At 49.5% G+C, this 27,297-nt stretch overlaps 8 protein-coding genes across 8 annotated transcripts; 3 read left to right on the top strand and 5 right to left on the bottom strand.

Annotated features, from left to right (window-relative positions):
- Positions 1-2,053: 2,053 nt before the first annotated feature.
- Positions 2,054-3,064, bottom strand: EDB82DRAFT_476997 (uncharacterized protein; the record flags this gene model as incomplete). Its single annotated transcript, XM_025726735.2, has 1 exon — positions 2,054-3,064. One exon carries the CDS (start codon positions 3,062-3,064, stop codon positions 2,054-2,056), a length of 1,011 nt encoding a protein of 336 aa, XP_025581272.2.
- A 2,213-nt stretch (positions 3,065-5,277) lies between these two features.
- On the top strand, positions 5,278-9,269 carry EDB82DRAFT_215000 (muts domain V-domain-containing protein). Its single transcript, XM_025726734.2, has 2 exons — positions 5,278-6,281; positions 6,354-9,269. The coding sequence occupies exons 1-2, from the start codon at positions 5,652-5,654 to the stop codon at positions 9,006-9,008; spliced, it is 3,285 nt and encodes a 1,094-aa protein (XP_025581271.1). The 5' UTR covers positions 5,278-5,651; the 3' UTR covers positions 9,009-9,269.
- Positions 9,270-9,497: 228 nt separating this feature from the next.
- On the bottom strand, positions 9,498-10,539 carry EDB82DRAFT_476995 (60S ribosomal protein uL10; the record flags this gene model as incomplete). The annotated part of the gene is made up of 3 exons (XM_025726732.1): positions 9,498-9,504; positions 9,555-10,312; positions 10,369-10,539. 3 exons carry the CDS (start codon positions 10,537-10,539, stop codon positions 9,498-9,500), a joined length of 936 nt encoding a protein of 311 aa, XP_025581270.1.
- Positions 10,540-10,784: 245 nt separating this feature from the next.
- On the top strand, positions 10,785-12,942 carry EDB82DRAFT_504058 (uncharacterized protein). The gene is made up of 3 exons (XM_025726731.2): positions 10,785-11,431; positions 11,484-12,182; positions 12,232-12,942. Exons 1-3 carry the CDS (start codon positions 10,887-10,889, stop codon positions 12,638-12,640), a joined length of 1,653 nt encoding a protein of 550 aa, XP_025581269.1. The 5' UTR covers positions 10,785-10,886; the 3' UTR covers positions 12,641-12,942.
- EDB82DRAFT_504056 (uncharacterized protein) lies at positions 12,943-14,781 on the bottom strand. The gene is made up of 4 exons (XM_025726730.2): positions 14,715-14,781; positions 14,593-14,662; positions 13,711-14,535; positions 12,943-13,660 (listed from the first exon to the last, which is right to left on the bottom strand). Exons 1-4 carry the CDS (start codon positions 14,748-14,750, stop codon positions 13,338-13,340), a joined length of 1,254 nt encoding a protein of 417 aa, XP_025581268.1. The 5' UTR covers positions 14,751-14,781; the 3' UTR covers positions 12,943-13,337.
- A 1,648-nt stretch (positions 14,782-16,429) lies between these two features.
- EDB82DRAFT_504045 (uncharacterized protein) lies at positions 16,430-18,230 on the top strand. The gene is made up of 3 exons (XM_065608719.1): positions 16,430-16,750; positions 16,827-17,788; positions 17,835-18,230. Exons 1-3 carry the CDS (start codon positions 16,654-16,656, stop codon positions 18,177-18,179), a joined length of 1,404 nt encoding a protein of 467 aa, XP_065463813.1. The 5' UTR covers positions 16,430-16,653; the 3' UTR covers positions 18,180-18,230.
- A 293-nt stretch (positions 18,231-18,523) lies between these two features.
- Positions 18,524-21,097, bottom strand: EDB82DRAFT_431024 (uncharacterized protein; the record flags this gene model as incomplete). Its single annotated transcript, XM_065607695.1, has 3 exons — positions 18,524-19,098; positions 19,138-20,567; positions 20,619-21,097. The coding sequence occupies 3 exons, from the start codon at positions 21,095-21,097 to the stop codon at positions 18,524-18,526; spliced, it is 2,484 nt and encodes an 827-aa protein (XP_065463812.1).
- A 2,466-nt stretch (positions 21,098-23,563) lies between these two features.
- Positions 23,564-25,914, bottom strand: EDB82DRAFT_476990 (glycogen synthase; the record flags this gene model as incomplete). The annotated part of the gene is made up of 5 exons (XM_025726727.1): positions 23,564-23,666; positions 23,720-25,278; positions 25,337-25,612; positions 25,665-25,762; positions 25,836-25,914. The coding sequence occupies 5 exons, from the start codon at positions 25,912-25,914 to the stop codon at positions 23,564-23,566; spliced, it is 2,115 nt and encodes a 704-aa protein (XP_025581265.1).
- Between the last annotated feature and the right edge of the window lie 1,383 nt (positions 25,915-27,297).

Here is a 27,297-nt window from a genome sequence, read left to right as displayed (position 1 = left end):
ACGGTGTGCAATAAGCTATCAAAGGGTAGAGGCCTTTCTGTCGAGGTCGGTCAAGCGCCAAGCCAGGATGAAAGCGGGGGATTGCCAACCGCAAGTTAAGCAGCCATTCCCGTCGAGTCCCTGTACAGGGGTTGACGCACTTGCGGCACAGCAACCGGGGGAGGGGCCCCGCTAGACTCAGAACGACCAATCTCCTAGGCTAAGCAGTGCCTGGAATGGATCCAGGTGATGGGGTTTTGGGGAACCGGTCGTATCTTTGCATGCGGGGAGGAGATGGAGCCAGCTTTCAGGAGGACGAACATGTTGTGTCATTAAATAAATCAGCCATCACATACCTCATTTTGCCCAACATTGCGATTTCTGACCGACAATACGTAGAAAGAATGCGACAGGGGGTTTGAACAGATTAGTGATCTAAAACGATGATCGGCAAGGCAGCTGCGAATGGACATCAATAAACTAAGAGCCCTTGGGGAGAGGATGGAATGTTGATGAAAAGAGGAGCAACAGGTTAAAGGATAGAGGTTTAGGTAGTGATCAAAATGATATTCACAAGTGAAAGAATGCTAACATTAGGAGACCTACGACTTCTGATGTAATTCCTAAGTATCTTTTGGGAAGCCACGGCGGACTTGACTAAAGGTTGGACGACTTTGCTCCTGCTTTCTGATTGGAATCTGAGGTCGGTAACGACGTCAGGAACGAGTCACAAATTAAAAACAACAGCATCTTAGGCAAGCGCTTCGACTCATACTCAGTTCTGACTTCTGTGACTGCGTTGAGAGCCATCGGAAGCAGGCGACAAGGCCAGGAACTTGTGAAAAGTGTAAGAATGGCCGGCGGTATTGGAGTTAAGCCGAATATAGAGATACAGTTTCCTTGAAAATGATTCATATCTATTTAGATTTAAAGCTTATATGTCTAAAAGTTTGAAGGATAAACATCTTTTGGCATGTCCTCCGTCTCAATAAGGCGAGGTCTAGGATTACCAACACCCCTCAGTAAAGGATGGCAGTATTTATATGAGCGTTAAAAGGCTCGTATCTCGGAGATATGCTCCCAGGCCAAGAACTACAACCGTTGTGGGCAACAACAGCAACAAACTCTCACTTCTCACTCCCCTTTCATTGTAAAACACAGCCAATCATATCTGTTCAGTTGACATTGAGTACTATCGTCTTCTATCTTGATTGGCTCAGTATTTGCGTATCCCTCCCAATGCCCAATGCCCAGTACCCAGCCCCTCAACAGCCCTAAATAACAAATATCGAACGATTTCTCACCCATTATGACATGTTTCACTTCCGGATACTCCGTACAGTACGCACAAGCGCCGCTCCAAGCTGTGCAGCTCTATACAATGCTCCGATAATTCCTTCCCACCGTTCGATTTCCCACATGTTTGGAATGTCTCCCCTCATTCAGCCGCTGTCAGTCAATCTGGGCACTGTACCGGGGCTTCCTGACGGCGGTCGTATTGCACCGACCGCCCCCTAGGCGTAGAAGAATCAGCCGAGTCGGTGTTTTTTTACCCCAGGATTAATATTGGGAACTTCCTTGTATGGCTAAACCGGCAGTTGACAGTGGTTTTCATCCTTGTGGCCACTGTATTGTGGAGAATAGTCGGAATTTCGAGATGCAATCATATTTGTATATGTTGATTGGAATATATACACATACGTCCACAGCATACGCTGCATGCCTAGCCTACTGCCAAGCAGTTATACAAAATTGTCCGAGAAATGAACCAAGAAACCCCCAAAACATCCCATGCCAGAAAAAAGGTATCATCCATGTATAAATGCCGTGATAGATAGGAAGAATGCGAAATGCCCTTGACTCCAGTGAAATTTCATGTGTGGACAATCGCCCGCCTGTAGATTGCGCCGTTCCTTGAAAGAGAAACCATTGCCAGAATTTGTCCATTATTGTGGGAGTCTTGTTGCCAATAGTTGATGCTTTGTCTTTGTCGTTGTCATTAAGGAGGTATCTCACCCCACCCCGTTGGAAGGGGGCTTGTTGTTGAGTCGTCAATGGCGAGAGAGCCGACTTATCATGAGGATTCACTGTGGTTGTTGTTTCGGCTACCAGTGCCTGTGCCTGTGCCGTGATGAACAACCTCTGAAGCACCGTCGCCTGTATACTCGATTTCGTCCTCGTCATCATATAGTTCGTCATCTTCCACTTCGTAGTATTCATCATCTTCAGCGAGGTCTTCTGCTTCGTCCATCTCCTCGTACTGTTCTGGCTCGTCCAGGTCGCTTTCACTTTCGTTGTCGCTTTCGTCAAAATTGAGCACGCCCATTATGGGAACCTCGATCTTCTTGTATTGACTCTTGATGAGATTGTCTGCCATATCAAATAGCTTGGTATCTTTATCCGGCTGTGTCTCGCGATCCATAGAGAACTCAGCCTCTTCACGGTCGGCAAGTTGGGTGTCGATGGAATTGTTGGGTGATTCTTGTCCCTCAGGGATCTGCTTGACCCAGCGGCGAACAACCTCGGTTTTGGCGATCTTGTTCTGATCTGTCCTGCGTTTCAATCCGTGTCGGAACTGACGTTTCTCTCTTCTCCTTCTGCGCTGGATACGGTCTCTCACATACCAAGCAACCACCAGCATAGAAGCTTGCATCATATCCTGACACTTTTGCCTATGCATGTTGGCCCAAGCCTGGCAACGCTGCTGCTGGTAGTTTGCTACAGCTTGGCACCTTTGTTGATAATAGGCGGCGATGCGAGATACCATGGCGAGATATTTAGGATCGAGGTTTGCACCAGGTATGTTAGGAATTTCAGGTGTTGTCGCACCACTAGACTGGGGAGTACTGGTAGAGCTTGGCCCTGAGCCAAGATTTGGTGACGAGGACGTTCGGGGTTGTGAAGTCGGTGGAGGAGGTGGTGCCATCATTGCGGGAGCGTTGAGACCTGCTAGGCCACTTAGAGGGTCTTGTGACGATGCTTTGCGTTTGAGGTTGTTCTGTAACGGCCTTTGGGCAGGAAGTTTAGGAAAGGACAGGCTCTCCGGCGGAGGGGTCACCGGTGTAAAGGGGTTGACAGACGACATCATAGCCGCCATAAATTGTTATTATATGGGCTGAGGCCTTGTGTATATATATGTGTAGACGATAGGCGAGTCGTTCAGGGCACTGTTCTGGGAAAGAAACGTGTGCCGGGGTCGTTGGTACTGAGCGTGATTTCCGTACAAGCAAGGGTAGTGTTCCTCTTTTTATCTTTCGACAAACCGGAAATTTGAACGTGTTATTTGGCAGTTTGGTCGCGCGGTTACCGTCAGAGTAGTCGTTGATATCGGTAAAGGCCGTGTAAGTGAAGAAGTGGGTCTGTATCAGAGCGGTTGTGTTGGTGCAAGATACAGAGCGAATGTTTGAGATTGAAGTCGTTGTATATAATATAACTAACACAGTAAAGGTGCGTAAAGCGTAAGGGCGTCTTTTTTTTTCTGGCTAAGAAAAGCGCACAAAGGGGATATATAGCTAGGCCATCATCGACAGATGTGGCCGAGGGTTTGGACAGGGATCCTGGCGAAGTCGTGTGGCAGCGGATCCAGAATGGGCTGAGGCTCTCTCGAGAATCGGCCCATGCCGACCCCGCGAAGAGATATGCTTATGCCATCGCATTGCTAGCAGGACAAAGTGTACTGCACCTGGCTCCGCTTACTCGCAACTCGATGCTGTTTTGCCAGCTGGACACAGGCTGGGCTGTACCTGTCTCTGAATTGGTATTGGCATTGGTCAAGCTGGATCTGATGCTGACCTTGGATCTCATGCGTTGTCTTGTGTGCATAGTATGTTGTCGCTGTGTGTGCTGTTTTGAGCTTTACCGTGATGTATCTCGCATTGATGGTGTTGTTTTCATGTTTTGTCGTTTCTTTTCCTACATTGAATACATGCCATATATCTTTAGCCCTGTCTGATTTGATTGCTTAATCGGATGTGGTCCTGTCCTCTTGTGACGAAGCTTGTTTTTGGACATCTCTTCTTGGGTGACTTCCATGGCCATCTTGCCCTTTTGGTGTAAGATGGATCCCCCAGAAGCATGGGAAGCGAGGATAGCGGGCGGTTGCTACGTTGGTGATATTCCGTCATCTTTGAGCCCATGGCTGACCGATGCCTGCCTGAAAGAGGGTTCTGGTCTTACCGCCTGTACACCGATCAGATTGAGACAGCTACATGCATACATACACGATTGCGGTCGGGGCGTGCCCAGACCCAGACTCAGATTGGAGTGTTTGGGGACCCTCTCCAGCAACTTGGGCAGATTTGCAGGGTCTATCTGGCGTTGAGGGATGATGATGACGCTAAAATGGGACCACGAGTTGACGTTCCCACCCGTTAGTGGAGGAAGCGCTAACCCGCACTGTACCTACTGTCGCTCCTACTTCACCTGCCAGGTCTGCCTGTCTAGCCTCATCTCATCTTTAGACCTCTCCCAGGTCATGGGCATGATAATAACGTTGCTTTATGGCACCATTGGGCTCTCTCGCTTTGCACTCTAGTAGACGGCAGTTCTGTTTCTTAAAGCTGGATCGATACTTCTAAAAAGGCATCGGAACCTGTAGATCTTGGAAACACTGTCCATCGATAACAATTGGCTCCCGTCATTCGAGACTCTTCACACCTGGGCTGTTCGCTCACACGTTGTTCGCGAAGACCCGGGACCAGCGCCTGCATGGGCAGATTTCTTCCCATGTGCTGTTTGTTAGTGGGTGTTGGCGTTTGCCATCTCCGTGAAATCTCTGGAGTACCTTGTAATCCTTCAAAAGGATCGGGTCCTAGGGAGCAGGGTTCCTACTATTGCCGAACCGAACGAACGGTCTTTTCCTTAGTCGTGAAGTTGGAAGTCGAAAGACGAAATGTCCCAACGGCTTGTGAACTACCCGAATAACTTCAAACATGGATATTCATGCTGGCATACGTGCTAGAATTGTTGGTTGTACAGTGATCACCGCAAAATATTCTATATCTGCAACATATCAGATGAGGATGGGTCTACTGCATAAACTCCACGTCCCCTACTCAGACGTTCTTTTTTTTACTTTTTTTCCTTCCTCATCGATCGATACCCCATAACGCTCATGTCCGTTCTTATCCACAAGAAGCCACAGAGTGCCAAAAGGAATCAATTTATCTGCTGCAGAGACAGACTCTAACTCACCGAGGATTCTATCATTGGATGTCTACATCAATTAACTTGTTTCTATAAATTGATGCTCCATGGACGCGTCAACTTCTTTTTTTATCTCATGTTGAAAGAGTTTTGGCTGTTTCAAATCTAACACAGGACAGTTAGCTTGGACCCTTCTGACTGGTCTCTCAGCTGTGGACCGCCCTGTAATTAATTGCTAGAACTATTTTCTTTATCGTCTAATGAGCCCTGCATGTTCTTCACCACATCTCGTTGTGTCCCCTTTCGGATCTTAGCCCTGCTGTCAACAATCTGCAGCGTAGTATAGCATTAATTGTGCTTGCCTTGCTCGAGCTGCTACTTGGCCGATCCTCCGCCCAACGCAGTTACCAAATTTGGTAGGAAGCATCCATTCAGCCCACACTATCTTTGCTTGAAACACCAAACATGGTATCACCACCAACGCCACTCTAGCACAACAGCCCATCTCATTTCTATGCTCCGGCCGTATGGTGCCCCCAGTATTCGGCATCCGCCATTTGCGGCCCCTGACATCGCCATCAGCTTCAGCAGCTTCCAGGCCTGTTTCCACTTCTACTTCAATTTCTGCTTCACATACTGCGACAGCATTGGCTAGAGCTGAAGATGCAGCATTAGCTATATCTAAAGCGTCTACAGCTATCACGACTACTACCACCCCTCGCAGGTGCCGCCATACTGGTCACCCACTGTATCATGGCTTCTCAATCCGCCCATTTCCACCTCCCGCATCTCCTTGTCACCCTCTCCAAACTAGGGGTAAAAAGACCTCCACCACCATAAAGCTATCCGATTTGCCCCAGGGTCTAATTCAGCCGAAGCCCGTATCACCTAAACAAACGTCATCAGAGGCTTCATCTCCCCACGATGAGACGACAGAGTCTCTGCTGCAGCCGCTGCCGTCGTTGCACCTGGATCCTCCCGCCTACCCTACCGTGGTTCTTCAGGCTCGTCAGAACATGCTAAAGTTTGACAACTGTGTGCTATTAACAAGGGTGGGCGGTTTTTATGAGCTCTACTTTGAACATGCGGATGAATATGGGCCCTTGCTCAACATCAAGGTTGCTAACAAGAAAACAAATGCTGGTTTGGTTTCTATGGTACGTTCATTACTACCCTCCATATAGTTGTTGTCATGGCTCGACGTCTCACCATCATCGCCCGTCTTGTAGGCAGGTTTTCCTTTCTTCCAACTTGACCGGTTTCTTAAAATTCTCGTTCAAGATCTCAACCGTCATGTTGCCATTGCCGAGGAGTTTCCAAACTCCCCTTCAGCAAAGGTCAAGTCAGGTGGGCTGATGCATGATCGCCGAGTCACACGTATTGTTACTCCAGGTACTCTGATAGACGAAAACTTTATGGATCCCTACGCAAACAACTACGTGATGGCAATTCATATCGACGGAAACATTGCACCTACAGAAACTACTGCGGAAATACATAAAGACATCGGCCGAGTGTCGGCTCCAGTGGGGGAGCTTGCGGACCACAATTCCGTACCCGAGTCTGGATCAGCCCATTCAACGCCGTCAGCTGTTGGCGTTGGCCGAGATGGAGGGCAGCCTCAGGGGCTCCAAGACTCCATGCCACTCGGTCTGGCATGGCTCGATCTTTCAACCGGCCACTTCTGTACCCAACAGGCCAATCTCACATCCTTACCAGCGATCTTATCCCGACTGTCTCCGCGCGAGCTCCTTCTGGACCAGGACCTGCAGGCGTTCCCCGATCACGGCATCTTTACTCTCCTCGCTGAGGACCGTCACATCATTTCATACGCACCACCACCTCATGATTCTTCCTTGCTAAATCCGGCAGAGTGGACGCCCATGCTTGAGTCTGCCCTGTCTGGGGATGAAGCAAGTGCTTTCTCTTCCGCTGAGGTACATGCTGCCGGCTTTCTACTGGGCTATGTTAAGGATCAGTTACAGGGCGCGAGCATGAAATTGCAGCCCCCGCTGAGAAGCGAAAACGTACAGATAATGGCCATTGACAAAAACAGCCTGCGTGCTCTTGAAGTAAAGCAAACCATTCGTGATGGCGCGTTTCGAGGTAGTCTCTTGCATGCCATCCGTCGTACTGTAACCAAGAGCGGTGCTCGGCTTCTCAATGAATGGCTGAGTGCGCCTTCGACCTCCCTTGAGCTCATCACTGGTAGGCAAGACCTCGCCGCTTTATTCATTGATGACCCAAACCTCAGTGACTCAGTAATCATCTTGCTGCGGAGGAGCTATGACTCTCAGCGCCTTGTTCAGAAGTTCACTCTTGGCCGTGGTGACGCTGACGATCTTTTGGCCTTGGCCAGTACTATTGACGCGACCAAGGAGATCGTAGACCTGCTGAAGAAGGCCAATACTGCATCTCGCAAGGCCAAATCCCCCTGTTTGACTTCTATGATATCTCGAATTGACATGACCAGGCCGCTGAAGCTTGCTCAACGTATCAGGGATGCTATCGATGAGGAAGGAATTGAGTTACAGCATGAAGCTCAAGACTCCGAGGCTAGCCAGATGCTAGCTCTCGCTCAGGATGTCGCCAGCAATGAAGGATCACAGGATGATATAGCATCTCTTCCCAAAGGCAAACGAAAACGACCCGTCAGTCTTCGAGATTATTATGCTGAAGATAACGAAACCTGGATCATGAAGCCTGCTGCCAGTCCAACCTTGAAACGACTTCATGCAGACCTGGCAGCTTTGATAAAGGAAAAGTCAGAACTTAACGAGACTCTCATCGAACGCCTCAATGCTCCGACTTTATCTCTCAGATGGACGCCTGGACTCGGTCACATTGCTCACATCAGGGGCAGAGACGCACGGAATCTCGTCGATGTGCAAGCGCTTTCGTCCAGCCGTTCCACGCGATCTTTCCATATCACCGAATGGACACATCTAGGACAGCGACTCGACCAAGTTCGTGCCCAGATCCGTGCCGAAGAACAAGCTGTTTTCCACTCCCTCCGAGAACATGTCATCAAGAATCTCGTTAAGCTACGCCGTAATGCCAACGTCCTTGACGAACTCGACATCGCAACGTCCTTCGCTAAACTTGCTCAAGAGCAAAGCCTCGTTCGACCAATCTTGAACAACACGACTAGTCACATTATCGTAGGTGGGCGGCATCCCACCGTTGAAGGTGGTCTTTTTGAGCAGGGACGAAGTTTTGTGCGCAATGACTGTTTGGTTGGGTTACCTAAGGATGGTCGCGTTTGGTTCATCACAGGTCCCAATATGGCAGGCAAAAGCACGTTTCTACGCCAAAACGCTCTCATCACGATATTGGCTCAGATTGGCTGCTACGTGCCTGCGTCATACGCAGAGCTCGGGATAGTAGACGCCATATTTAGCCGCGTGGGCTCAGCCGACAACCTCTATCAAGATCAAAGCACCTTTATGGTAGAGATGCTGGAGACGGCAGCTATCCTCAAGCAGGCAACGCCCAGGTCTTTTGTCATCATGGATGAAATTGGTCGAGGTACTACACCTGAGGATGGCACAGCTGTCGCATTCGCATGCCTCCATCACCTCGCAACTGTCAATCAATGCCGCACCTTGTTTGCAACACACTTTCATTCTGTGGCAGACTTGGCTGCAGCTGAGGGGCTGTGCTCGACTGAGATGGACGAGACAGGCATTGTTCAAACGTATTGCACTGACGTAGTGGAGGATGGTCAAGGAGGCTTCTTCTACAATCACAAACTACAGAAAGGCGTCAACAGACAAAGTCACGCACTCAAAGTTGCAAGATTGGCTGGAATGCCAGATCGAGCTATTGATATGGCGAGACGGGTATTACAAGATGGACACCTGGAGGATCCAGTCAAGAGTTAAGATAATCTGAGGAAAACAGGAAGCAATACGATGCCGACAATTGCACCATCTACAATTAAGATGTCTTGAAAACTACCAAAACTAGACTTTTGATTGTTAGCTTAATGGTCTCAAAACAGCTTCGCAATTATCAAAACATGATTGTAAATGTGTCCGTCATACAATGGTATGTGTGTGTCAACAGGAGGTTTCAGGGTTAAAAAGCTCTTGAACAATTTATATAATCTTCCGGAGAGGAAAAAAAAAAAAGACGAAAGCTTTGTACGACTAACCTTTTTGGATCGGTGATATCTCTCGCTGAGGGTAGCATCAGTTGTTTCGCGAAAATCTTGTCACAGGCATGTTGAGGCGTCCAGATTGATTTGTAACCGTCGCGACAGATTCAATTGTCCAGCAGACGATCTATGTACCCCTTTTTTCAGATCCATAAGTCGTAAACCTAACCGAAGTCCTCGAAGGCAGTCGTACATCGTTAGGATGTGGCTACATTTAGTCGCTGCAAGTCTGTTAGCTTTGTTCAAATGGTTGAGGAATCGGTTCACATACAAGAGACCGCCGAAGCCCTCATCATCCTCCTCCTCCTCGGACTCGTCCTTCTTCTCCTCCTCAGCAGCGGCAGTAGCATCGCCGGAAGCGGCAGCAGCAGGAGCAGCAGAGGCGTAAGCATCAGGGTTGGCGATGCGGTCCTTGAGCTGCTCAATCTCGGGCCAGGTGACCTCAGTGACAACGGCAACAGCGAGAACCTTCTTGTAGCTGTTGACGAGGGAGTGAAGGACGGAAGGCAGGGTAGGGAAGTTCAGAGCCAGAGAGATAGTGGCAATGGTAGTGATAGCACCAGACAGGGTCTTGAGGAGCTGCTCCTCACCGACGTCGAGGACGCTGGGAGGGAAGGTCTGGCCCTGGTCGTAGACCTGAGAGATACCCATACCGTAGGTGAAGGGAGAGATGTTGAGCATGTTGAGCAGGGTGGCCTCGGAGGGACCGACCTTGGAGCCGGCCTCAACGAGCTTGAGATCAGTGGTGATTTCAATGGTACCACGGGCAATCTTGGTGGGGACACCGAGAGCCTGGAAGAAAGAGGTCTTTCCGGGCTCCATACCGGTGTTTCCAGCAGGGACCCAGACGTCGGCAGGGGCGAGAGCACCGGCACGGGCAGGAGCAGCGACCTTGTTGGCGAGGATGACATCGCGAACCTCCTTGAGGTCCTCGTTGGTGAAGACGAAACCGACGTTACCCTTGACGTGGGGAAGGAGACGCTCGTACTCGGGGGAGTCGGCGACGAAGGTCTTCAAGGCACGGCGAACCTGACAAGATTGTTAGTAATTTTCCTGTATAATTCGTCCTCCAAAATATCACGTACCATGGTGTTCTTGCCCATGAGGACAACACCCTTGCTTCGGAGAGCATGTCGGATCTCGTGCATCTGCTGAGAGCTGACATTGTCGATCTCGACGATGAAGATGGAGCTGTACTCCTCGAGCAAGCCCTTGAGCTTGTCGAAGTAAAGCGACTTGTTAGACTTGGCCCCCATATCTTCTTATTTGACTGAAGGCAGGTTGTTTAAGGCCAAGGGGTATCGTTATGGAATTTGGGGTTAATGAAGATGTTGATGGAACAAAACCTTCATTTTCCGGGCAGCATTAAGAAAATGTGTGCTTCACTGCCAGATTTCGCTTAGGGCATGGTTGCACTAGGCCGTATTGAGTTCTGTGGTGGGGTGAAAGATACATTGCAGATGTATCTTTTTTTCATGGCGCATCACATCAAAGTGGAACTTTAAGAGTCTGGTCAGAACTTTGAGCGACGATACTACTCGACATTATATCTCATTCATTTCACTGCCAGGCACTCAATTCTCTGACAGAGTGATCGCCAAATATGAAAATCCCCTATAATGTCGTCCACGTCAGTGGTGACGTTCTTTACGCTGCTCGAGGCGGCAAGATTCACTCATTCAGTCTCCAAGACGGATCTCACCTTTCGACATGGAAGCATCCCGATGTTGACAAAGTAGATGCCGCAGTGAAGGCCATCTCAGGCGGAGTCTCAAGTGAGAACGTCGCAACTCAGGACCCTGCTGTTGCCGAGGGTGATGATGACGATGGACCACCAGCCAAGCGACAAAGGACCGAAGAACCCAAGGATGAGACAACCACTGTCGAAGCAAACGCTCAGGAGGATGCGAAGAATGCAGAGGAGACAAAGCCTGAAGGGGAAAAGAAGGGAGGAAAGAAGAGCAAAGACAGGCGCAACCAGCAGCGACCAAAGGAGCATAACATCTCACGAGTGCCCGACCGTCCAGTCATTACACACATGACCAGTTCCCCTGATGGCTCTCATATTCTGGCTATTACTGGACACGACAAGGCTATTTGGGTCTTTGAGAATGGTGAAAATGGTGTTCTTAACCAACTCAGCAAACGGTAAGCTCATATTTAAGAAAGATCTAAACCCCTTATACTAATCCTTGGCAAGAACCCTGCCCAAGCGTCCTAGTGATGTAGTTATTGGCCCAGACTCGCAAATCGTGGTCGCCGACAAATTTGGAGATGTTTACTCTCTCCCTCTTATCTATGATCCTACCGCTCAAAATGTCGACCGGTCCTCAACCCCTGCGGTAGCGAAGCCTGCGTATAAGCCATCTGCCAACACCACAACTGTTCACTCCAAGCGCAACCTGCGTGCTCTTCAAGAACAGCAACGTCAAATGGAGCTTGCTACACGGAACAAGAATGAGAAAAACTCCAAATCCGAGGGCCCCGATTTTGAACTCACTCTGCTGCTTGGTCACGTCTCTATGCTCACTGCTGTTGCTATTGGCGAGAGCGAGGGGCGACGATATATCTTGACTGCTGATCGCGATGAGCATATCCGGGTGTCAAGATACATTCCTCAAGCTCATGTTATCGAGGGATTCTGTTTTGGTCACACCGAGTTCATCAGCTCCATGACCATCCCCTCATCTCGTGGCAATATTGTTGTGTCGGGTGGTGGTGATGAGGATTTGTTTGTATGGGATTGGGAAGCAAACAAGCTCTTGTCACAAATCAGCGTTTTGTCTTTGGCCCAGAAGATCTTGCCTGATACCACCAAGGTAGCCATTACTGGGCTATACAACTTGGTGTACCCTCACAAAGGTTCTGATCTCATCTACATCCTGGCCATATGTCAAGAGTAAGTTCGGTGATCCAGTCTATAAGAACTTTGTACTAACCTTGATCAGTATCCCCGCTATTTTCTCATGGCAACTCACCGAGGACAACACCCTTCATCGCCCAGCCATCATCCAGCTTCCTGGCAAGCCACTCGACCTCGCCATCAAGCCAGCTACCGGCGAAGAGTCACCCAAGATCGTCACTGCTCTCGATCCCAGTGATCCTACACAAGCAAAGAGCTTGGCAATCTACTCGCTCACTATGACTGACGAGAAGCTTGCTACAAGCACGACGGCTCTGGTGGGCGACCGCGACATCGAGAGTGCCGAGCTCGACGTAGATGAAAAGGTCGTGAGGGGTCTCTTGTACAATACTGAGAGTCTGCGAAAACAACCAACGGAACGTGAAGAGGAACGGGGTGAGGAGCAAGTACCTGAAGATCAAGTAATGGGAGAGTCAGAGGTTGTTGAGGAGTAACGAAAAGTATCTTTCCAAACGCAAACCACACAAACGACAGTGTAATACATACGCATCATAAAAAGGCTGCTTATCTATCATCAATACTATTAGACTAGATACCCAAGCCAGTGTCAAAGGGGTACAGCCGACTACCGTTAACTTGGACTTTGTCGAGCCTTGTGCAGAACCCAAAATGTACCAACGCAATTCTTGAGACCAAGAAACAGCATTCCCAATCTTATTTAGATTTAATTTCAGACCATTGGTACAACACGGCATGCCACGCAGTATTAGACATATTCAAACAACACATAGAAATTCGGGGGCAAAAGTAACAAACAAATCATCATGCTCATGGTCTACGTCTGCTACTACCAAATTCATTTGAATCGTCTAATGGCCTTAAAACGCCTCCCAATCCAGATCAAAAGCTCCTTCACTGATCTCGAAAGATATATCAGTGTCCAGATGCCCACTCAACAGCACCACTTCACATGCACCACGCTCACTACTACCAACACCATGTCATCCTCCGCTAATTTTGGTATCATTGAATGATTAAACGACTTCGCCGGCAATGGCGAACATCTAACCTCAGCTTCACTTGCCTGGTGAGGTCCATAAGCCTTCATATCTAGGCATACAAGCAGCTGACGCCGTCATGCATCGTGTATTTTCGTTGCACCCATGATGGGATTTCCTCGTCGCAAGATGTTTACTGGGAAGCGCACTGCACGCGCTCACCACCGGGGTGGCCATCCTCGTCATCGTCATCCATCATGCCGTCGGAGCCACCGAAGACTCTGCTTTGGGCAGAGTTGTCGAGGTCCTCCAGGCTGGCAGGCTCGGACATGGCATCACCAGGAGGAACGTTCTGGACAGCAGGGGCGGGGAGAACCTTTCGGAGGCTCTCGAAAACTTCGGCGTCATCGGTCCAGTTCTTCTCGGGGAACTTGACGTTGAACTTGATGTACATGTTGCCGAAGTCGTGGTGCCTGGGCGAAGGCATACCTTGGCCGCGAATCATCTTGACAGCGTCTGGGGCAAGTTAGCGGGAAGTCGTTGCATTATGTAGGGGAAATACATACCTTGAGAGATAGCCTCACCAGGAAGGATATCAACAGCCAGCCATCGGTCATCGAGGTGCTCAATGTAGATGGTACCACCAGCCAGAGCTGTAACAAGCTCGATATCGCAGTTGTAAAGCAGATCGTCTTCGCGACGGGTGAAACGAGCATGGGGCTTCTGCTCGATCTCGAAAACGACGTCGCCAGCCTGAACACCCGGTGCTTGATCACCCTCGCCTCGGAACTCGACCTTGGTGCCGCTGCGGACACCCTTGTCGACGTGGACGTGGAGAACCTTGCGGTCGACAGTGGTCTTCTTTCCGTTACACTGCTTGCAGCGGTCCTTTTCCTTGATGATCTCACCCTCGCCGTTACAGTCGGGGCAAACAGTCTGGAAGCGCTGGATCATGGGACCCATCTGGCGCATCATGGTCTTCATACCGTGGCCATCACAGCCAGTGCAGCGCTTGACAGCGCCCTCCTTTCCACCCAGGCCTTCGCACTTCGGGCAGATGATTGACCGTTGAAGAGCGAGCTTAGAGATCTTACCGCGGTAGATATCTTCCAGGGAGACCTTGTGGGTGTGGTGAATGGTTCGGGCCTTGGGGGGGCCGCGGTTCATACCGCCACCGCCAAACATGCCGCCCATGCCACCGAAACCACCACCTCCGAAGAACTGAGCAAACAAGTCCTCGGCGGCCATGCCACCACCTCCGGCACCGCCCTCGAGGCCGGCCTCACCATACTGATCGTAAACTTGTCGCTTCTGGGGATCGGAGAGGATCTCGTAGGCATGCGAGACCTCCTTGAACTTTTCCTCGGCATCGGGGTTGTGTGCGTTCTTGTCTGCGTCATGTTAGATGCATGTAGTTGAAGGCGGGAAATGACAGCTGAGAAACATACCAGGGTGGTACTTGAGGGCTCCGACCTTGTAGGCCTTCTTCAGCTCCTGCTCAGTGGCAGTAGGGGCGACCTGAATGTGTTATTTAGCAAGAATTCATGTTGCGAAAGTCGGGATAACATACACCCAGTGTGTCATAGTACTTGGTTTCCTTAACCATTTTTGCGGTTTTTGGAGTTGTTTTTTATTATCGTGTTGCAGAAGATAAGGTAAGGACTCTAGTTGAGTATTAGTAAAGCTGAGGAAAGAGCAAGCAAGATTAAATTTCGCGCGCACGCGGCAACAACGATTGGATGATGAGTAGGTTTGCGACGGGGTATTATAACTTCACTGGACAACACAGCGAAGGAGGAGAAAGATGTTTTTATATTCGTACCTTGTCCTGAAAAGCGTATCTTGGGTTTCCGACGGCGGGGCTACGCTGCGGCGAGTTTTGGCTCTCTAAAATTCGAATAAGTGGAGGGGGAGAAGGAGACGATCGATAAGAGCGCTCGGGGATACGCAGAGAGGAGAGAAAAACGAGATGTTCCCACGCAATAAGGGAAGAAGGTTGAAAAAGAAGAATGTCTTAAACAAACAACAACTTTAGTTAGGCGTAGGGATTGTGTTGGAGCAGACGGGTTTTGAGAAAGAAAGGGAGGCTGCAGCACAAAGCCGAACAAGTTGCGCCTCATGGAATGGTGTGGAAGAATGTCGATTCTGTGGCGGTGCTGATAATGCACGACCTTGTGCTTAGTGCAACAGATTTGACGCTTAGGAGGAATCAGGCTTCAGTTGAAAACGTGGTGACGCAGCATGGAACCGGTTGAAAAGCTCGGGAATTATTTTTTGTTTCTATTTTCTTCCTCGTGACTCTTTCTCGGCTCGTTAGGCTTTTTCCAGGTGTTTCTATACTCACAACAGCCCATTCTAGAGCTTCAGTAAGCCCTGTCGCTTACACCATCTGCGATAACCAAACAATCCCAAAATGCGTCATAACAAGGCTATGCGAGTACCTCACTAACAGACAGTCCCTGTAAAACGCCCCTGGGACCCCGAATTATCCCCCCTTCCAAATGGATGGTCGGATCCTTGCGGCTACAACAGTGGCCACAATGCCACCTAAAAGTTCGAATTAGCCCAGGCCAGGTTGGGCCTTCGATTTTTTTCTCTCCAGCCGCAGGGTCCGATTCAGGACCCCACAGAACCCGATGATGGTGCCTGGGCGGGGCCATCTCACTGATTCGTTCACTTTTTGCCTCCTTGAAAAACTTAGTCTAGGCTGTCTGGGGGATTGGATGTCTAAACTTGGGCTACAGAAAACAAGCATCCTAAGAGCGGGTCGAAGATGGTATAGAGTGACTATATTATTTTGTCTTCATGATAACTAGTATCCTCCGACTCTATTTTATGTGTATTTTCGTGAACATACTCCAGCTAGTGAGCTTTTTACTGCTTTTAATAACAACGCTCAGAGTAGTACTTTCTACACGCCGTTTATATCCGAGGTGAGTGGAAGGTAAACTTTATCCCTTTCCTTCCATGCACGAGAAGGAAAGTCCACCATCTCGGATCTAGGGTATCTTAACAGCCACCATGACAAACAGGCTGCGAGTTGCAACAGTGAAAACATGCTCGGTTTTTTCAAACTTCCAAAATACCATATAGAATGTGTTAAATTAGGCACTAAGTTATGTCGAAAGTTTGCGGTTTACCGCTATCTTAAGGTAGTTAGTAGTTACACACTGCTAGATGTGCTTACACTTTCGCGGATGAGAATCATGAAAAACAACTGACGTGATTGGCCCATAAACCAAAGTTCATTCAATCCCGGTCTTACAGCACAGCAACCCTTCTCCAGCAATACCATCAAAGAGGTCTCACTGCATGCCAGCCTTTTGACCATCAATGATCCATCGATTCTTTACTAACGAGAAGCGCGCATCTGTGACTATTGTGCCTGGACCAATATAACTTTTGAATCCATCACTTGAATCTTACATTGTCTCTCATCCTCACGATTACCCAAGACCTGCTTACATACTCTAATCTCACTTCAATGAGAAACCATACACTTCCTCGCCATGAGTGAGACAACAAAGATCAAGAAGGGCAAAGCGTCAGCCAAACGCAACAGCGAAGCACGCCGTGAACAAAATCGTCTCGCCAGCCGGAACTACCGTGTGTATATCTATGCTGACATGTTTGTGGTTGGCTGATGATCTTGATCTTGCTGACGCCATCATCTGTATCTTAGGAGAGAAGCGGAAACAGAAACTAGCGCTGTTGAATGAGCTTCTCGAGCCAAGTAGCATAGCTAGTGATGTTATCGATAATGCTCAAATCAATCCCTCTCAGGGACTGAACGGTCCCAGTGACCTGCCTGATACCCAGCTGCAAGACCAAGCATTGCCAAAGCTACTTCAACCTGAATCGGCATCTATCAACCAAAGCATGGGAAGTTTTGACGATACTATACCATATAATGTACCACGTATGTGGGGAGATTTATCTCAAGAAAGTGTGCTACCGACTCTCTTTCACCAAGGTAACCCTAACATCCTACCATTGACCAACTTGGATGGTATTTTCAGCCACGCAAACCAAGACCCCTGGAGCCATCATATGTTGGGTTTACCATTCCAATTCCAAGATGTATCGAAAACGACTCATGTAGATCCAAGGTTGGTAGAAGAGGTCTTTGAGGGAAGTCCAGAATCAGAGCTCAGCTCCTCCCAAGCATCGTCCAGCAACGACAGCAATGACCAGGCCCTCAACAATGTCCTAAGTGGTGTAGAAAATCTCACAATAGAACAAAAGCGCACCCTCCTTCGACGTCTACAGAAGGATACCCAGAGCCCAGCCACAGAAACTCATATCCCTTGGCATCAAACAAAACCTCCAACTCCAGGTCAGCTGCGAGCCGTTCAATTCGCGAAAGCGCTATACAAAACGGCACATGCTAGACCAGAGCTTCTTCCAACGCAATATAACATGGAGACAGGTATATTTGGGGCAATGTTCGCAAATTGCTATGCTCTTGGCATGGCAGGTGTGGATGACATACTCTGTGAAGAGGGATGCAGTGTGTTTTCTGTTACGCAGGATGAAGGGCACCATATGTCACAATTGCATATCGTGAAGTCCAAATTTCGAGCTCTTTCTCCTGATCTCAGACCGATTGATAAACAACTGATCGTCGGGCACCATCCTTATGTTGTATGTTTGCTGAGTAACGTCATGCACATAGCACTGACAGAATTAGGATGTCATTCCATTCAAGACTTTCCGGGAGAATCTCATTAGAGCTCTGGAAAACGACCCTCCTATCATCGACGAGGGTGTCCTATGTCATGATATACTTAGTGGCGGCTTCACATGCTGGGGCGCTGGGCGAAATCCGCATGGCATGGGCGCAGGTGTACCATGGGACTCCCGGAGTTGGGAACCCAGCGTATGGTTCTTGATGAAATATCGACAGCTAGCTGGAGACTGGGATGGAGAGCTGTGGAAAAGTGCTAGATGGTGGCATAGTGCCCGAGGAGAGAGAATGCAAACGGCACAGGTTGTGAACAATGTAAATGCATCTGAAAGGACAGCGAGACGGTAGAGGCGCAATTTCAATAGCTACTAGTAAATCACAAATGCGATTTCAACGGAAGTGTTGTAAATACGAGTAAGGATTTGGTATCACTAAGAATGCTTAGCCAAACAATCCCTGGCATCCAAAAGAACCTGACTGCCGGGCCAGCTCTGAAAAAAATAAATTACAAGAAAACCAAGGCACACGCGGCAGGGCGGTTTTCATCACGCCCTTTCTACACCAAGCATAGTTTCCTTCTTTGTCGTTCCGTCAAGCTCAAATGATAGGCCGCGTCGATGCTCGCTTCGCTTTCTCCAACAGGCTATGCATAATGAAAACAAATAATGCGCACGTACTTCAAACAACTATCCTTAAAAGGCGTCCTCGAAAGGGCAGTCGACGCTGTCATGACCATCGCGTTCGCAGAGGGCGCACCACTTATCGGGGTCCATGACACCGCTCTCCTTGCCGGCAACGGGACCTGAATCCATAGGGTTGGGCATGATCTTGACGGCTGGCGAAGGAGGGTCATCCTTCTTGGGCCCCAAAGTTGTGAGAGGCGCAGGTGCGTCCTCGCCGGTTGGGGGTGGAGTATATGGTATGAATCCATTGTTGATGTCCTTCTCAACTGTCTTGTTCTCACCGTTGCTCTTGGCACCGTCAGGGCCAAACATGTTGGTGCATGTGAGGATATCGTGACCGCTAGTCTCGCAAATCTCACACCAAAGAGTGCTGGTCTCAGTAGCGTTGGAGTAATCGTCGCTTTCTGGCATGGTATCAAGGGTGCTGACCCGCTTGTGTGTAGGAGCACTGAACCGCTTGATGCTCTCAACCGGCCTGTTTTCCAATGCCTGTGACATTACAACGGTGTCCCGGGAGTCTCTGAAAGAGGATCGGTTGGCCGTGGTACCGTTGGTTGTGGTACCGTTGGTTGTGGTACCGTTGGCTGTGGTACCGTTGGCTGTGGTACCGTTGGCTGTGGTACCGTTTTGACGGAGTGACTCCACCTCCTTCTCGAGTTCGTCCTCGCGGCTGTTCTTCTTTTCGAGGATAGACTGAAGCTCAGCGACCTGTCGCTCCAGATTGTCGCGTGCAATCTTAATGGCCACCACGTCTTCAGAAATCATAGAACCAGGCCGCTGCTGAGGAGGCCTGGGCTCTCCGGGAACAGAGTCTCGACTGAGGGAGTGAATGATGGCTTTGAGACCTCTAATCTCATCGTCCTTCTGCTCAAGCTCCTTGGAGGAAACTCCATTATCACCGTTTGCAGGTGGCATCGAAGCCTTTTCGCGCTCACGGCGCAACTCTGTCCTTGTTCGTTCTACCTCTCCACGGAGGAATTCGACTTCGCCTCGGGCTTCTGCTTCTCCTCGGCGAGCGTCCTCCAGACCTTCCTCGAGCTCCTGAACCAGTTCCTCTAGTTGCTTAAGTTGAGTCGCCACTGAGTCGACGTCTAGGTTCCGCGACTCGAGTTCTCGAACGTCACTCATTAACTCTTCTATCCTCTTCTCATACACTCGCTCTGTCTCGGTGCTAGCAAGCTCCAGTGTGTCAATAGTGCTCCGGAAGTCTGCCCGATGAGCGTCAAACTCTGCTGTGAGCATGGCGATCTTGTCGTTCTTCTCTCTCAACAGCTGACGAAGCTGTGCTGTATCCTTGTTATCCCAACTGTTGCCCTGCGCATCGGGCATATCTGCTGATTCCATGAGACTTTGTAGTTCTACCAAGCTGCTCTCCATGTCAGCCAAGGTGGCGGATTGCTCTCTAAGTTGTCGATCCCGATCCTCAATCTGCAATCTCAGGCGTTCAATTTCCTCGTCGTTCATATTCATACGGGAAGCTGGTCGGATCTTCATAGCGAACGATGAGACAGATCCAGCGCTGCCGTTAGTGCCAGTCCGCTGTAATCCCATGGGTGGTACATCCTCTTCTATACCTGTGATTGGGCCCATGGCTGAGGCGCTTCGTGGTGCGAGACTAGGCTTGCGATCCAATCGATTTGGCCTCTTGCTTGGGTCACCAGACGTCCCACGAACGCTCTGAGCGAAGCGGTTTTGTGTCGGGCTTCCATATCTAGAAGGAGTTCTACCTGGTGTTGTCATGGAAGGTCGGGGTCCAGGTGTCATCTGCATGCGACGAACAGGAGACTCGGGTCGGGGAAGAGAAACCCTCGTTTTCTTTCCTTGAGGACTAGGAGCTCGGGCACCAGGTCCAACGGAAGCACTGAACTTTGGAAGGCTTGGAGTCGGGGAAGTGCAGTTAAGCGAGTTTTGGTTGCCAGCTCGAAGACCACCATACGTGCTTGCACTAGGTGTGAAGGGGAATGATGGGATCGGTTCGTTGCTGCGAGGGAGAGCCTTGGCTGCAGGCAAGAAGATGCCAGCACCGGGGATATCTGTTTGAAAATACGATACACTTTCATGTGTTAGTCTTTTTGAAACTCCAAGGAGAAGGTTGAGTCCTTACCCGTCAACATCGCCGTCGTTTTTGCCCCGATTAGCAAATTCCTCGTCAAGCTCAACGCCGGCAAAAACACCCTTTTTGCCTTGGACAGGACCAACAAATCGCACAACGCCATACATCCCACCAGGAACATCAACGATGTCCCCGAGCGAAACGTTAGCAGACTGCGAACGGCCGGGCGTCGTAGGAGGCATCATGTTTACAGATGAGTCGCTCAGGACAGTATTAAAGGCGTAACTCTCTGAAACATCGGGTATGCTGGCCAGTGAGCTCTGCGTGAGCTGGGCAAAGGAAGCTTTGCGCGGCAGAGGCGGTAGAGGGGGCGCGCCGCGCGAATGTGTAGTATATGCGGACTTAAGATTAGGAGTCGAAACGATGTTGTGAGATCTCCGGAGAGCGCGCGACGAGCTCTTGGGACGTAATTTCGGAGTAGTTGATCTGGAAGGAAAGGTAGATGTTGTTGTTGATGTAGCAGAAGGCATCTTGGGAGGCGTCGAGGCCCAGTCGGGGCCCTTATTTCGCTGTGCTGGGGTTCTCAGTAGAAGTGTCTCACTCCATTTGTTTACACCCAAATAAAAGTGGGACAGCCTTGTTCTCGGGGAGACCAGGACTAAGACCGGTACCAGTTCACCAATTACCAGCTTATAAGCTTGTATTTGGCTAGGATTGCTACCTGGTAACAACTTTTTTAGTTCCCGCCCGTTCAGGTGCCGATGGCTTTGGGCTTTTGGGCTTTGGCTTTTTTGTTTTAGCGGCTTAAAGCACGGCCAATGTGTGTATTGATCAAATGATGATCTGATTGTTGAGGGTTTGGGAGGATAATGATCAATGGTAGTTGATTTCGAGGCGGTCGGTCAGAAAGGCGGCTTTGCTCTGTTCTGTTCTCCCCTGTATCGACAAAAGGGTCGCTTCCCAACGTTATGCTATTTATATCGGAGAAATTTGGCGACGGAAGAAATGAGATTGACGTCGTGTCGTGTCGCAGGTAAGAGATAGGTGGGGATGAAAAGAGATGAGAGATAAGTTAACGAGAGCAAGATAGTAATATTCGAATAAAAGAAGAGATGAGGAACAAAGGGGAGTTGCTATGAATAGATGGAAGTGGATGAACGTATATAGTAACTAAGTGCTGAAATGTAAACAATCGAAAACAGCTCGGTTATGCAGCTGCAGTTGCAGATGGATATGCAGCTCAGAGTGGAGTGAAGCTATTGATGTAGCTACTTGCTTGCTTGCTTGTTATTGTCAAAGAAAGGACAGGACTGGTAATTCACCCAATCTAGGAATCAAGCGAACGGGTCTAGTTCAACAAGTGAGACAAGTTCAAGCAGTCAGGGTTCTTCTTTCCTTCTCTCTTTCTTTTTTGACCCTCTTCTATCCATACAATTGTTCAAAGCGTCGACAGTCCCAGTTTTGGTCTGCTGTCACCGCTTCGACGCAACCCTCGCTCTGATCTGAGGGACCCTGGCCAGGAGACGACGCAGGGGATGATAACAGGGCGACAAGAAACCGGGGAAGTATGAGCGTTACAAGGTTGATGCCCGTATTCTTCTGTGATTGTCATGAAACTTGATATGCCGTGTGATGAATGGCCTGGTATGGATGCAATGTGACGAAATTATTACTGCAGGCTATGCAGAGACAGGAGACGGAATTGACCGGTGAAAGATTAAGGAACAAAGGAGCCGTTAAAATGTCAGATATAAAGTCAAAGGGGAAAAAGTAAAAACAAAGAAAACCGTCGACTCTCTTTTCTGATGTAATGCCTTACGTCAAACCCTATCATGACCTGACGTGGCGAGCCTTCCCGCTCAGTAGGAGATGGAATAAACAATTCAGTCAATCTAGCAGAGATAAAAGCAATTACTTTGCTGGTCTATTTTTGCATCGCAGACGTTGATCTCGTGGCTTCTCTCATCATCATGTCTTTTTACCTGTTGTCATGATACACCATCATTTGTTTACATGCAACTAAAGCTTTTGTAACCACGGCATCGTCCCGCTGCCATGCATAGGTCCGCGCTGCATCAAGCATTAGACTCTTTGACCACCAATAGTAGACCATAACCCTCCAATGCCATCTACAGTCTCCGCAATGACAGGCGTATTTAGTCTTGTTGAGGCGTCTCATTCGCTCCTGCATGCAGCCCATCCAGACACAGCCCAACCCCGCGCAGGATTTCCCTGTATCAGCTTGATATCCATCCATATCGGGTTGTCATGGACGATTGGGTTTAAAGCATCGGCCGTTCATTACTATAACCGCCTTCTCTTGAACCATATGAGGGGTTTCTATAGCTCATCTTTCGTCATCATATAAACGGGTCCATAGGAAATATTTATCCTGACCTTCCTCCTTGTATCTCAATGGCTCGATAAGCTCATCGGCCATGATGGCTTGCGCCCATAGCCGCTTCTACATCCACAACGTTGCACCAAGCATGATATAGTAGGCAAACAGTTTGAACCCCGAAAGCAATTTTCTTCTGGTCCATAGGTCATACATCATACAAAAGTGACCCTTCAATCGCATACTTACCCAAGCATTTCCTGAAGCGCAGACAAAACTACGATAAGTTGATCACAGGGTATCCAAACCTTAAACCTGGAAGAAAAATATTATCAAGGCAAGCAAAAACATTCAAAGCTTCCTTCAAGATCATGTCAAAATGAAAAGAAATGTGGCAAATATCTCCATAATCATGGGTTCCTATAGCGGGATTTTATTAATCAACAGGAAAGCGCAAAATGCAAATTGCGACAATGCGGATGTGCTTCAACACCAGTAATGACATGCAAGCTTCTCCAACCAAGGACTCAAGTCCTTCCTCTCTCGTTCCCATATACCTAACAATAATTATAACAAAATGGTGACACGTATTGAATACAGCTCCTTCTCTTTCTCCCTCCTCTCATCGACTTGTGCGCATGAGTCTGTAGAATTGATCCTACTGGGTTCCGTTCACTGGCACAGTCTCTGAGGGGCTAGGTGGCGCAGGCTGCTTTCGAAGTGTCAGGGGAAAGGGGTACTCTTCAGGGTCTTCTTCCTCACTGCGGATGTTGTTAGCAAGGTTCGCAGATAAATCGCATCCATTGGTACTTACGGAAGCTTCCAGGCAACATAGTCCTCGGTGTTCAGGCCCTCGCGGCCTTCTTGTAGACTAGCAAAGTCTCCAGGCGTCATCATGCCAGTGCGGTCCCGTGGCGAGCCAGGAACGGAGAAGGGTCGAGAAATCTTCTGCTCGACGCCAGGAATGAAATCCTCCTCCTCTTCATCGCCGACGAAAGAGTTAGGGTAGGCACGGCGAAGAGCCAGTTGGCGAGCCTTGACATACTCCATACCCATTCGCTTCCAGTCGAGAAGATCACTAAGACGCTCGGTTCGGTTTCGCTGGTTGATGCGCTGACGTCGGCTCTTTCCACAGAAGTCGTACATGAATGAAGTGAGCTGGTTGACTGAATCATCAACACCCTTGGTTCGTCGGTCCACAATGTAGATACCATAGTCGCTCGAGTTCTCAATAAGCTCCTCCATGTAGCATCCGAAACCGGAAAGGTTGGTGGTGATGCTGGGCACACCCATGACGGTGCACTCGGCGGGGGTGTAACCCCAAGGCTCATAGTAGGAAGAGAAGACGCCCAGATGGCAACCTCGAACAAAGTCGTCGTAGTCAAGAGGAAGGACCGGGTTGGCGGAATTGAGGAACTCAGGGTGGAATATAACCTTGACGCGATCGGTGGGGTGGTTGAAAAGCTGCACACGGCGGATCTGGTTCAGAACAGGGTCCTCATGATCGTTGAGCATATTATGGGTGACAATTGGAGGAAGTCCGTGGCGCTTCATGGCGAAGAGGCGACGACGAAGCAGGACTCTGTCCTGGGCAGAGATGAGTTCCTTCTCATCGGGGAGAGGGTCACCCTCGTGCCACTTGAGGGAGCGTTCAAAGAGTCGACGCCCAATACTCTGTTCGATGACGTGTGTGGTATCGCGCAGGGACTTGATAACTGCCTGGCCCTTGAGCGCCTCGACGGTGAGCGAGGTGGTCTGAGCAGGCATGATGATGAAGGCCACAACTGTGATCTTGCTGCCAGCGGCCTTGAGACGGTGGTTCAATCGTGCCAAAGACTCGATGAACATGTCGACGCCCTTATTCCTGAACTCGTAACGACCAGCAGTGAAGAGATACAATGTGTTATCGACATCAAAGTCGTAGTGGCCATAGAAATGTCCGCGGACAAAGTCGTGAATCTTCTCCTTTGCCTGCTGGTGCAGGTTCTGGAATTCGTGCACAGCAGAGAACTTTGTGACGTTGAGGCCGTTGGGCAGAACACCATCGGGCTTTCGCTTCAGAAGATGCTCTGACTCGAAAGCTGTGATGTGAGAAACAGTGGTGAAAACATCGCAAGCATGTGCGGCAGCTCGCTCAATACAGTATCTGTGGTAGATACCACGCTTGCCAGCTTCAGCATCGACATCGAACCACTGTAGGTTGTTGTAAAAGTCCACGGAGCCGGCGCAAAGGTATCGGCCGAGAAGAGTAGCGTGTGTGGTAAAGATCGTCGTGACATCGATGCGGCGTCTCTTGCAGAGGGGCAGAGCAACGCCAGCAAGCCACTCGTGGAAGTGAGCAATAACAGCCTTCTTTTTCTCGTGGCAGACGAACTACGGAATTAAAGTTAGCAGATCCGATACAAAAGTGGGAAAGTCAAGGGGTCCTTACCTCGCCCAGGAACCAGGCAACAAGATAACCGAAAACGATGGCTTCATTGGTCTCATCGTCGCCGGGTGGGGAGGGAATGCTTGCGGCTTCCCACAAATCGGACTTCCACTCATCCATACGGCCATAGGCGGTCTTGGTGTCGATGAGAATAACCCTAGGAGCTCCCTCGATCAACCAGCGTCCATAGACAATATGAACTCCTCTGTCTCTCATGGACTGTATGGTAGCAGCAATCTCTGGGCTAGTGGGCTCCATCTCTTCCACTTCGACAGCGGCCTATTGAGGTCAGTACACACAACTCATGAAACTTTCAAAACTAAGAGCGTACCGATTGGTGGTTGAGAGGACCGATGAGCGTATAGCGTTCGCCATATTCAGCTGTTGTTACAGGAGCCTTGGACTTGATGACAGAGTAGATACCACCGACTGTGTCGCATTCAAGTTAGCATGTGAAGGTTGGCAAGAGGCCACAAAGCAACAATTGTTGCAATTGACTCACCTCGATGAGCTACTTCAGTAGCAATCTCAAAGAGAAGGTGGTTCTTGATGTCGCGAGTCTGCTCGCCTCCGGAACTCATCTTGACGTGAATGTCGCAAGACGATGGGGAGGGAGTGGATTGCGGAGGGGAATTTTGTCGAGCGGGATGATCTGATGAGTTGTCGACAAGCGGGGGAGGTCGCGTAGAAGACGAGCAAATGCGGCGCAAGGTCCACAGGAGCTGGAGAGCAAAGCGGCAGAGAAAATATGTATGGAAAGGGAGAAAGAAGCTGTAGCGATAGCCCGCGAAACCGATAGAAAAGATTTCTCGGGAGTAGCGAAGCGTGGCTGGGAGGGATCGGTCGAAGCGAGAGGGACGGGATTAAATCGAGATGGTGTGGTCTCGATGTTGCGTCACTGTGCCGCGTTGAGCACGAACCTAACCTAAGAGATGGATCTACAGGCAATAGACAAATGGTGAGCAGGGGGCCTTGCGCAGGGAGGGGAGGGCTCCATTCGGAGATGGATGGAGATGTGATATGTAGTAGGCACTACATAGTATATGCCCATGGGGAGCGGAGTAAAGCACTAACCTAGCAGTATATAAAACTAGCACGATGCCCGAATGGATCTCAGGTCCTGGCGGTGGTGATTTGCTAGGGGTAGAGAAGATAGAGAGGAGAAAAGAGCGAGGAAAGAAAAGAGTTTTGAGAGGGAAAAGGCCTCAATAAGAAGAAGAAAGTGGCCAATACTAAAGAGAATTATGCACAAGACGTTGAGTTAAATGAAGATGGTGTATTAATGTACTCGACAGGTACCTTGAGTGCTGTGCGCCGTGATATGATCCAGTGTTGACGCCCGTTGTGGTACAGCTTCAGCTCGTATACTTTTCCCGCACTAGCGACCAAAGCTTGGGTGGGGTTCGGGGGGGATGTCGGGGCCCCAAGCTCCTAGCAACGGCGCCTAAACAACGCCAACCTAAAGGCCCGCCCGTGCTACAGTACATAAGCCCAAACATCTGTGGAATCCAGGGCAAATTCGCCCATCTGGGTAGTATCCGCTCTCTTGGCTTTCAGGACAGGGGACCAGGGCCAACGTTTCTCAGAGAGACAATCTAGGTTAATGCTTGTAGCTACCGATTTAAGCAGAGGATCAGTGCTCAATAGCAGCCAAAACTTCAGATGATGCGCGAATTCAAGATTCAAATGTGACTAGCCAATCTGAATGAGGTCAGCCCAGGTCATGCAAAATTTTCTACGTTGTTGAACCTCTTCAACCCGGTGGTTGCTTCAAGGGTCATGACTTTTTTATCTCTCATGGGCTGTCAGCATATTCTAAACTCAATCAAGATTAACCACGCAGAAAACGGACCAGTCCACACGCCACAAACTTGAGATCAAGAGGAATAGCTCCTTACAAATTCAGCGCCACTCCGGTCAAAGAGCCGAGGCCGGCCCATGATCAAGCTGTTTCACTGCCATTT

Source organism: Fusarium venenatum (assembly GCF_020744135.1).
Source record: "Fusarium venenatum strain MPI-CAGE-CH-0201 chromosome Unknown EDB82scaffold_3, whole genome shotgun sequence".
Classification (NCBI taxonomy): domain Eukaryota; kingdom Fungi; phylum Ascomycota; class Sordariomycetes; order Hypocreales; family Nectriaceae; genus Fusarium; species Fusarium venenatum.
The sequence above is the reverse complement of the archived record's forward strand: the minus strand, read 5'-3'. Positions and strand labels throughout refer to the sequence as shown.